At 37.0% G+C, this 17,749-nt stretch overlaps 1 protein-coding gene across 3 annotated transcripts; it reads right to left on the minus strand.

The window, feature by feature from the left end:
* Positions 1-400: 400 nt before the first annotated feature.
* On the minus strand, positions 401-17,559 carry DBF4 (DBF4-CDC7 kinase regulatory subunit). Of its 3 annotated transcripts, none has more exons than XM_067291744.1 (13): positions 17,398-17,559; positions 17,111-17,198; positions 14,234-14,409; positions 11,665-11,859; positions 10,446-10,496; positions 9,818-9,887; positions 9,597-9,673; positions 8,062-8,092; positions 7,742-7,787; positions 6,651-6,782; positions 3,731-3,845; positions 3,257-3,381; positions 401-1,649 (listed from the first exon to the last, which is right to left on the minus strand). In XM_067291744.1, the coding sequence occupies exons 2-13, from the start codon at positions 17,154-17,156 to the stop codon at positions 587-589; spliced, it is 2,127 nt and encodes a 708-aa protein (XP_067147845.1). In that variant the 5' UTR covers positions 17,157-17,198; positions 17,398-17,559; the 3' UTR covers positions 401-586. The 3 variants fall into 3 exon arrangements, with proteins under 3 accessions (XP_067147845.1, XP_067147844.1, XP_067147848.1); XM_067291743.1 differs by having other exon boundaries at positions 14,234-14,412; positions 17,398-17,558; XM_067291747.1 differs by lacking the exon at positions 17,111-17,198 and having other exon boundaries at positions 17,398-17,558.
* Positions 17,560-17,749: the final 190 nt, after the last annotated feature.

Below are 17,749 nucleotides of genomic sequence, written 5' to 3' on the forward strand. Positions count from 1 at the left end.
TTATGGCAGAGTAGCAAAACATACACTATATGCTTTCCTAATCCTATTTCTAATAATGTAGGTTCCCTGAGACAACTTCAGCAGAAGAAATATTAGGAAAGCAATGACTTTTTTGCGTCCTCTAATAAGACAGCAGCAACAGAAGGAAGAGGAAGGGAAGCAACCAAATCTCCACAAATCACCAGTGGTCCATAAGTAATGTACCACCTTATTTATGATAACATGTCCATTCATTTATAATGTAGCATATAAGTGTGCACATTCAATGATTTTAGAAAATTATTCTACTAAAAAGCAACTACGTAATGCTTACCGATCTTGCCTAGCAACTAACTCAACCCCCAACCTGAGGTGAGAACTTTTTACTTGCTCTGGTAAAGTAATACTTCTATAGAAAAAAAAAAATCTTGGTTATTTTTATTTTTCATATTTACACATATAGATGTTTTTGCATGTGTATAAAGATAAAAAATTTTAAAAACAAAACTATCTGTACATAATATATAACACAGGAATTAAAGTTTCCATGAATAAAATTTTCAATCTGCAAATTTATTTGAAAGTCATTGCATTAAATAAAGCAGCATTAAAATCCAATGAATGGGGATGAGGATGAAGAGGAAAACAGTGACCACACAACATTTGTATTCTGCCCTTCCCATGTATCTTTCATGCTCGTTGAATCTTTGTTCTCAGTGTAACCTGAAAAACCTCCAAAATCTGAGTTTATTTCACTTGTCTGAAATAATTCCAGTAAAGCCTGCACTGGTGAGCTACAAGCACTTTTCTTTTCTTCAGGAACAGATGGTCCATCAGTGTACTTTATACACAACTCCATATTCTGTTTCCGTTTTTCTCTTTTATTTCTCCCCAAGTAAAGTTTTACTTTTCTGTGCAGCTTTCCAGATGGCGAACTGTGTGCAGTGCTGGCAGCCAGTCCATTAAGGTCTTTGCTTATAGCAGTATCAGATGCCTTAGTGTCCAGAACACTGTGCTGCACCTGTTGATGATCATCACACAAATCATGATGTTTTCTGACAAACACAGGATTTGCATCTGTTTTCTTCAAACACTTTGCTGGTTGAACTAATGCATTATTTAATTTTCGTTTTGGCTGAGGTAAGTTTTTGTCTTTTTCAGTAAAATTTGTACCTTGAGTATGAGAATATAAAGTACACACACCTTCCTGTAAGCTCTGTAAATTCTTTTTATGTACTTCTGGTTCAAAGATTTCTTTACTGAATGGCTCATAAGCTTGAGACAAGTTCTTCATGTTTGCTTTGTCATCTTTCTGAGGAGGCAGCTGTATGAAGTTTGATGATGTAACAGCCTCTTTTACGTTTGCAGCGCAGAAACAATCAGTTTTAATATTTTCATCATTATTTCTGAATTTACTTTTTACTTCTGAATGCTGTGACAGATGACAATAAAGAACTGAACAGACAGATCCAGAAATAGGGGTAGGCACTGGCACAGAATTTGGGTGTACTTCTGTAGGCCGATGATCCAGTTTGAGTGCCCGCATTGTAGTATCCTTCCATGAGTAACTTTTCAATGAAATACGTTGCTTTTTCAGTCGTTCTTTCAGCTCATCTGTTTTAGTTACCTTTCCAATAATAGGAGAAAAATATCCTGTACTACATTTTGTCCTAAAACAAAATTGTTTACAATGATTAACAAGAAAATTGTTGAACGAAACAAGGGTAACATTACTTTAACCAAGCAATGTGCAAAAATATCTAGAAAAGCAACCAAACTGACACACACACACACACACACAACTATTTCTCTAGGAACAGTGTGCCTTGTATTTGAATTTGATGTTTTCCTATTGATTTCTCATGAAAATAGTTTTAAATTCTCATGGAATTGTTTTAAAAATACCCCAAGTAAGCAGTCTAGTAGTTAAATAAATTTCAGTTCACAATGGTATTAAGAACAAAGTTAATGAATATAATATAATATGACTATAAATACTTACAAATATTCTGATACATTCACAAAAAATAAGCATAATTATATATACTTTTGCTGAAATACTATTTCAAACCTACCACTGAGTATTTTCGTGTCACAAAAGAAAAAGGAAAAAATGCTTGCCTTCATTAGGATATCAGTTGTTTGATTCTGTGTGCATTTCCTTCGATTTCACTGGGAATGCCCCTTTATTTTTTCAGCTTTTTTTTTTGTTTGTTTAAGAAATGAGAAAATCATTTGTCTCCCGAATCATTTGTCAGTAAAGCAGAGCAATCTTGAATTTAGTCACTGTTGCAACTAACCAAGACATCTGTGCTTAATTAAAGATGCAATGGAAGAACATCCTTTAAGAAGCATTACAGTTTAGAACTTATTCCATCATTTTAACCTCAATAGTTCAGAATACAAGTCCTCTCCTTCTCCCACTTAAGCTTCAGAGGGTGAAGATACTGATAAACATGTGCATGTGTGTATGCATGAAGAGACTGGAGAGGGAAGGGCACAACTGAATTTTGGGGGCTTACTATATTTTATCTACTAGTTGCTTTTCTTTTTTAAGTATCAGTGATAACAGAGCTGTGTAGATGTTTTTATAAAATTTTGCATTTTTAGTTACATAGTAAATAAATATAACTAACAAATACAAACATTAACAAATCAACTACAGTTCTAATATGCCCAAATTGCTATAGAAATAAATACCCATCATTTTTATAGAGTGCAAAGGAAGCAGAAAGTGTTATTTTCAAACATTCAAATATGGAAAAAATCAGCTACAAAGAGGAAAGAAAAACTGCTGTCTTTGTCCAGCACAGGCAGGACAGAAACTAGCAGCCTGAGATAGAGAGGAAGATCTGTATTATACTAGGAAGAGTTTTCCCACTGGTGAGGATATCAGATTGACGAGGGAGGCTATCATTTATCATTCTTAGACTACTAAGAACATCAGGTTTTACAGCAAGATGTCTAGACAAATATCTGTCAGCAAGACTTTAGACCAGTCAGTCTTGCTTTTATGAAGCTGAAGAATAGACAGCAATTCATTCCAGCCTTATTTTCCTGTGATGCCATCTGCAATTTTTAATTCTTTTTTTTTTTTTTAATTTCTGTTTTAGAGAACTGATTTACCAGGTAACAATTGCACTCCAAATTTCAGAAATGTATTTGAAAAATATGAACTTGTTCTGTAACAGATTCGGAGTTGCAGAACTAAAATATCTACATGTTCAATGTCTTAATTCATTCACAGGAGCTTTAAAAGTTAGAACACGTAACTTACCTTTTAATTATTTTTGTGTCATCTTTATATTCAACAAACTCATAAGCAAACTTGGAGATTATATCATCTACAACTTTATACTGTGTGCTTTGTGCAAAATTTCGGTGCTGTTCACTTTCAAGATGCTGGAATTAAAGAAGAGTCATGAAACAAAGCTAGTACTACAGATGTGAATATACAAATCAACACTATGATATGGAGCAATAAGTGAAACGTTGCTAATTTATTATTAACAGGTCTCCAGCATATGAATTGTTAGTGCATGCCTTCAGCTGCAATAGCTAAAGCCAGCAATCAGGAATTACTTCAAAGAAGAGAAGAAACAAAACAAAAACCCCAGCTCATTGTTTTTTAGAAGATATATTTAAAAGATCTTTTAAAATAAAAAATACATTAAACTAGCAAGTAAAAACCATTGTTAGTACCACACTTATAAATGTAAGACTGAAAGCATATACTTGACATTTTACATACAGTTTGCAGATCTTCATATTTCTTCCCACAACATTCACAATATCCTCTCTTTTTTTTATCCTTTTGAGGGAGCTGAACAGGAGTTCCACAGTCATTTTCACTATTTGTTTTGTTTCTGTTAACAGAAAATATATATATTAATGAATCTTAAATATGGAGCCAAGCCCTGTACTTGCTTCTCATGTTGTTTGTTCATTCTCATTCAGTAAATTTCAAAAAATTTTATTTCCCCTCAAAATATTTACATTGTGTTAGTCAATGCTTAGGAAAAACACAGAAAAGAAACATAATGCACTGATTAAATTTAAACCAAAACAAACAAACAGATTTACTGCAACAAGATAGGCAGACCCAGTGAAACTATATGAAAGAGTAAAACATGTCCAGGTTGGTACTGTTGTACTGCTATCACTGACTCAGAAGAAACAATGCAAAAGTGCTTAAAAAATAAAAATAAAAAAATTCTCACTTGACAAATCAAAGGCAGTACGGAAATCTCAGTGAAAAGCTGGTAAGAGAGGGAAATTGGTAAAAGTAAAATCAAGAAAAAAGAGAAAAAGTATCCTAACATCTCATCTGCCGTCAGTATTTTTGATCTCAAGACAACATGCAGCAAAAGCGCTTGGTCTAATAGATGACCTCTCATTCCTGAATAAAAGTAAAGGACAGTCATATTTGTTGGCTGAACGTAGCTTTTCAACATACCAACCAAACACCTTTTCTGCCCTGTTTTTCTTGGTACAGGTTTAAGTGGAAACACGTGGAAATGAATCTCAAGTTCTTCTCTCAGATTAAACCACAATGATATTTTCAGGAGCAGCTCCATCGCCTTCAGAGCCTTTACCTGCAGAGAGCTACCGTTTGCTGCAATTTGCTATTATACCTCCAAAGGATGATATGCTAGCAGTAAACCAAAAGCACCAATCTTTACATCCCTTTTACCTCAGAGGAATGGTGCCATCTCCCTGTCTAGTCAAAAATCAGCACCGTCATACTGATGGACTTTACCAAGTATCAGCACAGATGCAACCACAGAACTTTTATATCAAACCCTGTCCTGAAAAATCACCAACTTACACAAAGCATAGCAATGTATTGCTTGGCATAACACATGTATGCTACTTTCTGCAATAGCTTTCAGTTAACAAGAGTCTAACTCAGCAATACCCATTCCAACATTTTATTTCACAGGATAGGCTCCAACTGTGTATTTTTACTTCTATTAACAAGGACCTTTTCACTTTCTCCCTTTAGAACTATTAAAAAAAAGATCACAAAAGAATTAGGAAAGCTTGTGATCACAGGATACAAGTGGCAGAACTTATTATCCAAAGAAAAAATAATGTTGGCAGGCCTTGCTTTATGCAGAAGCAAATAGAATTGACAACTTACCTTAAACAAGCTTCTCTTTCCCAGATAAAACATAAAACAAATGAACATTCCCCCTTTTCCCTCCCCAAGCTGATGGCCCTCGCTTTTACCTGCTAGGTATGAAACAATCTCCCACCTAAAGACCTGTGGAATGTGCCAAATTGAAAAATTAAATAGAAATATTCATACCAACTTAATTCCTGAAGTTTATAACTAGCATATCATATTCCTTAGTCCATACAAATTGAGAAGAACATTGTGTCTTTAGGAAAATGTTTAACACGACTGGCCCTTTCTAACCCCTTTCTTCTCAATGAAAAAGGCACCATCAGAAATCCCCTCATTATTGCAAAGGTTACCACTGTATTACATTTGCTTTGCTTTTTCATATTGCTACATTCATTGCAATCCAAATGAAGAGGACATCCTGGCAACATCAACTGAAAGCTTCCAACAATATAATAACACTGAAGATTGTACAGACCCTGAACAGTGCAGAACTGTTTTATAAAGAAAGCAAGTATCACATCTAAATCACACGTTTATTTTTATAAAGAAAACACGTATCATACTGGAAGACTGGGTAACTGCAGATAAAATGGTCAGTATGGTTGTATTAGACAAAACACTTGCATTAGAACCATCCAAAAATGAAGTAGTTTGTGTATCTGGTAACTTTTTTTTTTTTGCTCTTCTGTCCTTTGTAGTTTGTGATACAAAGTGCCATGCATAGCAAATTTTTTTCTCACTAAATAACTTTAGTCTCTCACGTGAATACTGTAACATCAATTTTAAAGTTAATGAAATAGTCATTAATCCTCCAGTTAGGTAGTAGTTCAGGAAAGTAGAGTTCAATTCACCAGAGAACAGAAACTCTTAAGTAGAGTCAAATCATAAAACTAATTTACCAAAAATCATAACTGAATCTACAGTGCTCAAACACAGCCCAAATGCCAAAACATACCATGTAAACATTTGTTACAGGACCAAGCACAATTCTACTGCTACAGTTAGTATCTGCTTTTCATATCTCAAGAATTCAAGCAACATTGCTAAACCTAATTTTTATAAACTTAATTTTCCCACGTAAAGCAGGTGAACCCTTTAGCAACACTGATTTTGTACCACGACTAATATCACTGTTTTTAACATTTTAACTGTCTAGTTTATATTGACTATACAAAAGTCAAATGAAGATCCAAGAAATTTATTTCTTGTAAAATACTTACTGGATGGCATCCAAGATGAGGACAAAGAAGAAACCAGTAGCAGAAAGGAAAAAAATATCTTATGCTGACCCACAGTGATAGGAGAAGGCCACATATTTGGATGTATGCATCTGTATGTCCAAAAGAAGGACTAAAGACAGAATAAAGAAGGTACAGAAAGACAGACAGACACCAACAGCTACAGTGCAGAGAATACAACTGAGGCATGGATACTAGTATTAAGTATCATACAAGATAAGAAGAGGAGCAATTATTTTGGAGAACAGACTCTTCACCTCCTTCTCCTCTATTCACAACTCAATAATGAGTTTTCAACAAACCTTTGCTTAGACTGAGTTTGTTTTTGACCAGAAGGATGCTTCTTATCCACTTCAAACGGACTATATGGTTTTGGAACACAGTAGTTCAGAATCGGGAGACTGGGTAACTGCAGATAAAATGGTCGGTAGTGGCTGTATTAAACAAAACAGTTGCATTAGGATCATTGGAAAATGAAAAAAGTAGTTTATATCACAAACTGCAGTCTGACCTTAAAACTCAAGAGTCTTTCAAAAAGCATTTCTTTTACAGGTAGTGTACACAGAATGCTAAGCAGATAAATATCCTAGAAGATTATAAGTCATTCCTTCTTTCTGAACCTGAGACTTTCTTAAAGCAGAAAATTTGCCTTGAGTTTCAACAGCTGTCTTACACATTCCACAAATGTATGGCTTTCATGCCTATAATGATGTGCAGAGTTGAGTAACCAATAATACTAAAAACAATTTGGACAACAGTGAATCTGTACTCCAGAGAAGTAACTACAGCAGCATTGTAGAAATTAAAATTAGATTAATGGCTTTTTATTTTTAAGAAATAATTGAACAGAAAATTAAAATCAATTTCAAGGAATGATTTCACGTACAACAAACCCACTTTCCTTACATCTACCTAAACACTTTCTCAAGGAGATGAATGTTACTGAATTGGGACTACAAGACTTTAAGTTCATATACGGAGCTTTATTAACCTTTTAGGCTACAGGATTGGGATCCAAGATAGGCAAGATATCAAGGTTCAAAGATTCCAAGCTTCCTTTCCATTCACCTGGCCCTTGGCAGGGCATAAACCAAAAGAGCCCTCTGCCATACCTTACAAACTGAAGCTACAATTTACTTTCCACCGCTGTCATAAATATTCCCTACTATACTACTACCTCTTTGATCTCATTCAGTGGCTAAACACAGATATTCAACCAGAGCACGTGACACACAATTTTGCATCTTACTAGAGGAGGATGCTATGCATAACATCTAAAGTCAGCAAGTCCAAGAAGCAGAAATCTGAAGATTACCTCCTCAAGGCATACAGTATGTTTCTCAGTTACTCAGTTTGAGAACCACATTACCAAATGCACAAGAAGAACACTTACCAACTTCTATCTTCCACCTTCACAAATGGGTTTTTCAGTCTACCTGCTTCAGGGAGGAGAAAAGAAAATTAAAAGAAAAATACTTTTCTTCATTTAGCAAGTTACTCCAATACCTGAATAGATGAGCAGACATTATTTTAAAATTCATTATGCACATGTTTTGACAACTTCCTGACTTCCAGGAAGTTCTTCTACAAGCTTTTCTCAGGCCTACAAATTAGAATACACCAACATACTTGACCAGATGAGAACCGTACTACATTTTTAAGCATTCAGAAAGTAAGGCAACATGAAACCTCTAAAAATATTGAAATACTTACTTCTTGACTTTTGAGCAGCACATCGTTTTCCCTATTAAAAAAAAAAAAGAGAGAGAGACAGACTAAAACCTCTGTGAATATTATTTTGCATTTTACTTAAAGATTTGGCTGTAGTTTTTTTAAATTATGAGTTTCCTTGTGTTAATCATGACTTCATAAAGAGTCATGATAAATTTACAGAAATAAATCTCATCTGAACTTTGGAAAAATGGTCACATGTTTCCCAAAGAAATATTTATTTCTACACTGCAAAAATTTTTTCTGAGAAGCTCTAGTTTATTCTTCTAAAAATCCAGGTAAAGTTATTCACTTGCTCTCTCTCCTATCCCCAAAATAATTGGCAGGGCTGAAAGCTGACTCTTAAATATGGATTGCATTTTTACAACAGATTATAAATGCTAATAACTAAGTCGTAAAACTACCAAGACGTGCTAGAAGCAACATTCTCCGATTAAAATAGTTCCTCTGATTAGAATGGATTTACACAGGTATTTAGTTTAGCAATGAGGGCTAAAATTAAAAGGAGTGTTTTGTCTTTTAGAACAGGTTACTTCTGTATTCCCCCCCCCCCCCCAAAAAAAAAGTGATGCATATTCCATGAATCAAGTATCAGCTTTTAACTGTAACTGACTCTGATAAGATTTAGACTCACATTTTCTATGGCTTGTGGGGAGAGGCAGGGGGAAACACCACTGCTAGTCAGCCAAACTGATACAGTAATAATTTAACAGGATTTTATGGGGCCTCAAAAATTAACCAACATTGCATTCCAAAACAGCATGACACATATTATAGGGTATGCTTCCATTTCCACACCACAGGCTCCTGCCTAGACTAGATAACCATGCAACTTTATATATTTAATTTAAATTGAAAAACAACTGCAGATGGACCACAAGCAGCTAAAACAGAGAGAAAAAAAAAAAGGAGAAATCAATGTTTTCACTTATTTTTTTAACTTTTTTTTTTTAAACACACGATTTACACAGCTTTACAATAATTGTTAGAAAGGTTAGGAAGCAAAAGACGCATCACAGTTTAGCTACTGACATATATACTCCCTAAAGATACCTTCTTCATGAAAACAGAACTTTGATTCGTCAAAATGATAAAGGATTTTTAATCAGTATCATAGAAAAAAAATTATACAAGGTAACTTAACCATAATCTAAATCACATTAAAACCAAGCTGAAATTTTTTAGTTTTTGAGGCAGGCAGAAGGGAAATTTCATAAAGTTCACTGCTTCTGGTTCTTAGATAACCTTCTCAAGGGTGAAGGCCTACACACTATTTAATCAATGATATTATGGATTTAATTTTTCAATAATTTTGAAATGTGTAGCTAATACATTTGTTTCTGTTTTTCTGTGATGATATTTTTAAAATCAATCCACAAAATATATCAGTCAATGAAAAACAAAGTGAGCAAGAGTTTATTAAATTAAAATCAATCAGCTTCACAATAGGTAGCATTTAATATGTCTCTTTGCTATTTGTAAAAATTTTTTCATTAAATGACAGAAGACCCACTTACCACATCTTTAGAAGAACTGCTTGCTCTTTTGACTAGGTAGAGCTCCTTTTTCTTTTGTTCAATGTAATTCTTAATGTCTTTCAAAAGAGGGAGAAATATATTTAGCTGAATTGATTTTCGTATGTTTTAAGTAATTTGTTTTGAATATTTTGCATACAGTAAAAGAATACTTAAATGAAGTTACAAGTTCAAATTAGAATTCATCAAACAAAAATATTTACCATCAATATGAAGTATCTTCACTCCCCAACTCAAAGCATTGGATAGTATACTACCAGAGGGGATTAATTCCTGTAAACGGTAAACTTCATTAATACTTTTAATTAATAGATTACAACATGTAATATAAATCAAGTAGGAAGAAACCTGAAATCAAAGCACAGATGCTTTCTTTTTTGCTTCTTGCCAAAAACCAAGACTGTCCCTTCCCTCAGCTGGCTTTTCTATCTCCATGTCACAGCACTTCACGATCAAAAGGAGATTATACTTACCTTCATATAGCCAAAATTGATCTCTATTGTCATATTTTATAGTAACTAAGAATTTGAAGACATTGAATTGACACATTTACTTTAATTTCACTAGGACCTCTTATAAATGCTAGATACACTAAAAACCTTGTTAAGTTATAATACTGGTGATAAGACTCTACATAGACTTTCAATTCTTCGGGAAGTACCCAGCAAACATGACTTGACAGTGCAGCTGAGAAGAATCCCTCAATTCCTGCCTGAACATTGCACGACAAAACTGTGTTAGACCCCAATTCTTCTTCCTATTGCTTGTTTTCTAGAAGAGCAAGACTGAAACTTCTCTTTCCAGCACAAATTTGTGGATTACTCAGCTTACCTGCTCTTTGATTGCTTTTTCAACTAAAGATTTTCCTCTGCTCATACGTACCTACATTAAAAGAGAAAAACTGTATCACATTCGCAGTAAGTTAAAATCCATTTCAGAAAGCAAAAGCTAAGACGAGTTAAACCTCAGCTAACATATCTATTTTAACTACCGTAGTCTCCTATTTTTTTTATTGTACTGCTGCTTTTCATTAATTTGTATCTTTCCTAAAAGGTTGGAGTTGATTCAGTCCGACCAAAAAAAATACTTAGTTTTCGGCCAAAGCAGGTCATTGCATGGCTGAAGCAACGTTAACGCTGGTACAGTGCATACGGTGGGAATAAGCAGCCAGCAGTGAATACCAAAAAATGAGGTTCCATCAACCGGGATCTATGCCAATTAGGCAAACAGTCATGAAGGTAATCATAACCTTACTCTTAGCCAACCTCTTCTACCACAAGTGCAGCTTGTACTGAACATTATTTGTTAATAACGAACATACGCTTACCTATCCAATATTATTTTGGTTATTTACAAGATGAGGTGATCCCACCCATGCAATGTAACTTCATACTACAACAAAAGACCAGTACACCAACTGGCTCACAGTCATGTTCTTTAATAAGTGCCATGTATTGTACAGCTTTAGTTTCTACCTATATTTTCAATGGACATATGACTTGTCCATGTAACAAATTTCAAGCAAGCCTAGACAAATTTAGGTACCTACAGTTGCTATTAATGCAATCCTCCAAGAAAGAATTATTTACCAGAAAAAATGAATACTCATGATGTTTGATTTTAATTATTTCTCAGACTATTATCAAAGAGTGCTTCTGTAGATATCTCTGCATTAGCAAAATCACAGCAGCCAGATTTCGAAAGGCTGTATTGCTAAAGAGGTTGGGAACATCAGATGCCACTGCAAGCCTGTCCATACTGATCCAGTTATCAAACATAATAATATCAGTGTTCAATATAATTCAAGCATGATATATCAGAACAAGTTTTAGTGTGGTTGGTTGATTTGCAGCAAATGTTTTTAATTATTTTTTGAAATTTTGTTTAAAACTTAACCAGTTAATCTGAACTACTTTAAAAGTATGTTTAAACAAAAATGTATTAACCCAAGGGATTGTTATCATCTTTAAGAAACAAAATAGGAGAAAAACTGGAAGAGATTATCTCCCGGGCTGTACTTGATTTGTGGCATTTTTAGTAAGCAACTTACTGTATCTGCTGTCTTAAACGAAATTCCATCATGTCGATCTCTTTGGCTATTGGGATGAGGTGAACTATTTCCTCCATTACGTGCAGATTCTGGGTTAGGGACTGGAGAAATCTGACCAAGAGTCGGTGCAAATTTTGCCTCCTTTTTAGTAGAAATCAGATAGCTAATATCTTTGCTAAGAAAGCCTTCCACTTTCTAAATATAGAGAGAGAGGAAAAAAAAAAACATTATTTCAGGTCAATAAATCAGTAACTTTCTGCTTTGCATACACTAAACAGAAAAAATTGACTTGTAAGAAACTTAAGTTTAAAAATGTTGAATAAACGATATATTTCTCAAGTCTAAGATGACAATTACAATTCAGCAATAGTTGCATCTTGCCAGTCAAAATTTCTAATTTCAATTTCAATTTCTTAATTTTGTAATCTCTATCAGAAAAACAAGTTTACTTTGTTAAAATTATTATCATTCCTTGAATTATAATACCTTCCAAATAGGCAAATTCTCTACACTACATAAATTACAGAATAAATCAAGGAAAATCATGTTTTTATACAATTTCATGGAACAGAAATTACATGAAAACAAAACAAAACATACTGCTCACCATGCTTATTTTTTTCCCTTTTGCTCCTTCAGTCTTTTATTACCAATTGCTGTGTTAATATCAACTACACCTAATTATTTATTTCTTGCCACCTTATATAGCTTAAAATATTTTCCTGTTCTCCACTTATCAGTAGAGAAAGCACAAACTGCAGATGCAGCAAGCTTAGAACTAAGCCTTCCAATTCTGCTCTATGCACATTTTGCAGAAGTGGGACACACTGGGAGAGGTACTTTTGGGTGCACCCCACAAAAGTAACAAAGAAGCACATGTATTTGATCTTGAGGGCACTGGAAATCTCAGTTTTGGTTATATGCACCTCAGAATAAAACAGAAAACTTTCTCCATCTTTCTAATCTGCAACTTTACTGCTTGCCTAAAAATTCCTAGAATTCTGTTTTATAGAGGAAGACAAAAGATAATGTGCAAGACTAATGCTAAATGCAAAGAGATGCATCTAACTTGAAACCTATTATTTGTAATTTCTTGCCTCTACTGTAATTTCATACAGTATCTTGATTTACAAGTGTCAATTTCATACCACTGCTCAGTGCTCCTCCAGGATCAAAAAACTGCTGACAAAATAATTTCAGAATAGCTAGCAGGTTAAGCAGCTCCCTTTAGCTGCTCTGATTAAAGGGAATTTTTTACAACTTTACTGTTGAGATTCCTTCATACAAATTCAAATAATTCAATATTGAAGTGGACTAGAAAACTGCATAGCTTTTCTATTAATATGATACCCTGTACTGGACTTGGATCAAAGCGATTTTTCCATACAGAAAAGATGATAGAAATAGAAAAAGGTCTTAAGGATGTGGCTATCAGCAGTTTGCTTATAGCAAAAGGATGTATGCCCCAAAATCCTAAGGTTACAGTCCAAATTCTAAGTGGATTTAGCTATACAAACCCCTTTGTTTAGAAGTCCCAGACTGTTCTTGCTCTCTACACTGTTCTATACATACACATCAATGTCCTTTTTTTAAACCATTTTTCCTATTTCAAACCTCAGCACCTGTCCTTTTAGTCCTGTTCTTAACTATTCTCTAACTCTGCCCTTCTCTTTAGCTAACACTCAGTCCCCCATACTGTAGCTCATGTTTCAGCTGCCAAATACCTGCCTTTCCCTACAAAATCTATACGTTTCTCTTGAAAAGCTTTTGGGTCCAGCAACCCCACAAGCTCTTTCTCCAATTCCTTCTCCACAGTCTGCTCTGAATGCAAAGAGGGATGGATACCTCCTCCCTCTCCATTACATGATAGCTACTCCACCTCAGCCTTTATAAACCTCTGTCACTACCTGCTTGAGGAAAAATAAAGAGAAACAAAACAAAATAATTTGTTTGGTTTTTGTTGTGCACAACATTTTTGGATAAGCAATTAAACTTAAGATGTATTACACATGACTTGTGATATCATCTTCCAAAGTTCCTAATTTTTGGCCAAATTTATGCAAAGCTCCAGCAAGTGCTTAACTTGAGAGACAATCTTATCAAATAACCTGTACCAAACTTAAAAGCACCAGGGCTCATCAAGAAAACTATTTTAAGACTTTTTGAAAACATATGCAAAACATTTACTCCAATATCATTTTTAGGTTCAGCTGAACAACTGTAGCTGTAACACATAAAGAAAATTGTCAAAAATAGTCAGAAGCTGCAGAAAATTTCACCTCAAACAGTGAAATTTATTAAACCTAGATAAAATTTTAACAACCAAAACCAAGCTTCAATTCCCTTTATCACAATTAGCAAAGCAGCTTCTATCAAAATAATAAACAAAATAACTTATTGATAAGCTCATGGTTCACATTAAAACATTATGACATAAACATTCAAAAAAATTTTTTTGCCACATATATAATACATATAACTTCAAAATGCAGTAAGACAAAACATGAGAAAGCCATCCCACATGGACAGATTTTCTTCTAGTTTCATAAACGTCTGCTCATTAACTTACCCCTCCTAGTTCTTTAAGGTCCTTCTCTAATTTTTCAGAGATCACATTTGATGGAATATCAAGGTAAAACACCTTCCCAGTAAGTGGTTTATATTTAAGTTTCTCTGGTTTTGTTATATCCTTTTTCACATTCTTCAGAGAAGATCTTAACTTTTCTGGTTTTGCTTGCATTCCATCTGCTGCCAAATAAAAGGAAATTTAAACAATTGTACTGTAGGTACTCCTGTGTTTAATTTAATTAATCTGAAAACAAAAATTCCTAAAATATTGAAAAGGAGAAGACAAGCTTCTAAATAATATAGAACTTTTAAAATAAACAAACTGTTAAGCATAATGCTTCATCAAAACTTTGCTCATTACTTCGCTTTTAGAAGACAGCTATCTAAACTATTTAAGACCAATGGTTACACAAACAGCTTTAGCCCCTACACAGCAAACATTCTTACCACATTATTTTTCCATATCTATTCCTATGGAATTCAAATAGACTATTCAAATGCTTGAAAACAGACGTGTGTAACTATTTGCCCACTTGAGATCTAAATATTAAAAAACATTGTTTTAGTTCCCAAAGCAAAAATTACTAAGAAAATGAAAACACCATCAGCGCTTGCAAGTTCCTTCTTAAAACTGTATCCTAAGATTGATTTATTTCAGTTGCTATATAATGTCATCACTTTTCTCAGCCAGTTTTGCAAATCTTTACCATCTTTGAGCCACTGTGTATTTATACCAGTGTATAGTCACTGATGAACGCAAGAACACCCTTTTAGAGGAACAGAACTGACCTCCCTCTATTACTCATCTGAAACAAAAAGGATTTATGTAGACACATTAGAACAAAAGCAGATGAAAAAGTAACTGAAACTACAAAAAATATAAGACCAAGATCCTCCCATTTGTTATCTAACTTTTGAGTACCCACCTGAGATAAAGTAAGACTATGCTTAATTCCAGGAACTTGAACACCATTCTAGTTACAACAGCTCTTTTTCTCCTGGTGAATTTTGCTCTAACACTAAAAAAACACATCTAGCAATGCAAGTGTGCTGGTGAACTTTCCTGATGCTCAACACAGAGGTAGATCAAACTTGGTTTTTAAATAAGCAAATAAAAATTTCAGTCCAGGTGAGAAGTAAGCCTCATTTCCCAAGGAAAATCTTAGGAGTGTGGTAGACAGTTCTGCAAGAACATCAGCTCAATATTGAGTAGCAATCAAAATGGGGGGGGGGGAGAAGCACTGTAAAACCAAAAGAGGGTCAAAAGAGTAACAAAAAACTTCTGAAAAAAACTTCTGCATGAGGAACGACTTTGAAGATTAAGACTTGACAGTCTAAAATAAACAATTTAGGGGAAATACAGTAAAAATCTATAAAATCAAGAAGAACACAGACAGAGCGGCTAAACAACCTGTTCCAATACAAGGGATATGGTATATCAAACAAAACTAGGAGACAGGTACAAAATGAACAAGAGGAATTGGTTCTTTGTGCAGCAGGGCAACTCTGTGCAACATGTTGCCAAAGGATGGTTTAGGTACTAAGACATGGTTTCAAGGGGAGATTGGACAAGTACATGGAAGAAGAATACTTTTGAGGGGTTCCAAATGCACAGAAATGACATGCAATTCATGAAATCACTGGAGCTGAGCACAGCTGGGAACTAAAATAATATTATTAATTATACCTTCCCTGGTCTTACATATTTCCACAGGAATCCACTTACAACTATTGATAGAGACAGGACCATCCAAGACTGACCCGATGTCGGTTTTATGTTGTCTTTTCTTCCTCACTGACTGACACCCTACTACTAGTTGCTTCTCCTCTGAAGAAGCTCAAAACAGACAACTACAGCTGCTACAGGAAATGAGCAAGTCTCTTCTAGAGATTAAAAAAAAAAAAAGTTCCTCTGTTACGTATGCCCTCCCTACCTGAAACTGTCTGAGCTGAAAGAGGGAGGAGAACCACCAGTGATACTGCAGGACTCTCTAAGTAATAGTTAGGAATAGACAGAAGCGAAGCAGGAATAGGTTTAGCAGAATCTGAGAGACCAAAAGAAATAACTATGGAAGCAGGAAAATGTGGAGGCTTGGAATAGCACAACTGATTTAGAAGCTAAAGAAAAGAAGGATGAAATGCTGGGCAGGAGATAAGCAGATGTGCAAATATGAAGTTCTGTAGGAGACTAAGAACCAAGTGTGGTCTTATACCCAACACGCACACACGATGGCCTGGGCAGCTCAAAGATTAACACACTAAATACTGGAGTTAATCCTGGAAAATACTTATCAAATATCTTGGGGATAATCAAAAGCTTGAAGTTAGTTAGCAGTACTGCAATAACAAGATAGCAGTCTCTTGTAAGTAAAGAAGAAACACTGTAATACCCGTAGCCCGACGTGGTGAGAAGGCCTCCCATGTGTGTGGCTGATACCAGCAGAGACCTGCCTGGGTGGAGCAGCGGGCAGGGCAGGGGCCTAGTGACTTTCAACATAGCTACTATTTGCTGCTTGTTTGCACTTCCAACAGCTTGCAAAAAGGAGCAAGTAACCTAGCTCATCTACCCTTTCAATTGCACACGTTTACGTTTAATTCTCAAAAGTATGCAAAAGAAAAAAAAAAAAAGCTAAGCGCTAGCATGCTGGACTGACCCATACCCTTAGCGTTACCTCGGCCGCACAGCACGAACAAAGACGGCCGAACGCCTGTTGCCCCTCGCCCGTCACAGGCGGCAGGCCCGGGCCCAGCACGGGGGGCTCCGGAAGGAGGCCTCGCGCGGGCCGCCGCGGGAGGTGACCCCTGCCGGCGGGCAGGGCCCCGCAGAGACCCGCTGCCCGCCGGGCGCTCCGCGGCCGCGGGGCCACCCGCCACTTACGGGGACGCGCTCCGTTGGCGGCGGCCGCCGCAGCGCTCGGCTTCATCTTCCCGCGGAGTCACATCCTCTCTTCCGCCCGCTGCTGGACCTGCAGGGAGCAGCGCGGCCGCTGAGCTCCGGCGCGCACCGGGGCCGCCTCCCAGCCCCCTCCCGCCGCAGCCCGGGCACGCCGCCCCCCCCCCGGCGCTGCTCCCCGGCTCCCGCGGGCAGGCGGCGGCCGGCCCTGGGCCCCTCCGCGGCCGCTGGGGCAGGCGCGGGTCTCCGGGCGCCGCCGCGCCGCGCCTCACCTCACCGCGCTTTCCCGCCTCCGGCAGCCCGCCGTGCCGGGCCTCACTGCTGCTCGCCGGGGAGCGGCGGCGCCGCGGGCCGAGAGAGCCGCTCCGGCGCCCGGTGGCGCCCCGCGCCCCGCCGCGGGCCGACTCTGAGCAACGGTCGTCCGCGGGCGCCGGCCGCTAGCTCGGCCCCGCGCGCGCGCGCGCGCGCACGCGGTAGGGCGGAGGGAGGCGCTGCGAGGCGGAGCGGTGTGCAGGGCCGCGGCGGGGAGGCCGCGCGGTTCCGCCAGAGAAGGGGAGGGAGAGGCGGGACGTGGCCCCTCGGTGGGGCAGACGGCAGAGGAGTCGCTGCAGCGGGGGGCGGCCT

This window comes from Apteryx mantelli, chromosome 2 (assembly GCF_036417845.1).
Source record: "Apteryx mantelli isolate bAptMan1 chromosome 2, bAptMan1.hap1, whole genome shotgun sequence".
In the NCBI taxonomy this organism is placed as follows: domain Eukaryota; kingdom Metazoa; phylum Chordata; class Aves; order Apterygiformes; family Apterygidae; genus Apteryx; species Apteryx mantelli.

What these genes read in the sequence shown, in the direction of transcription:
- DBF4 (XM_067291743.1), bottom strand. Translation starts at nt 17,156, where the DNA reads ATGAAGCCGAGCGCTGCGGCGGCCGCCGCCAACGGAGCGCGTCCCC. An exon ending in CGTTTAAGACAGCAGATACA is followed by an intron (nt 10,497 to 11,664) that starts GTAAGTTGCTTA and finishes CTTTTAATGTAG; the next exon opens with GTACGTATGAGCAGAGGAAA. An exon ending in CAAACTCAGTCTAAGCAAAG is followed by an intron (nt 3,846 to 6,650) that starts GTTTGTTGAAAA and finishes TTCTGTTAACAG; the next exon opens with AAACAAAACAAATAGTGAAA.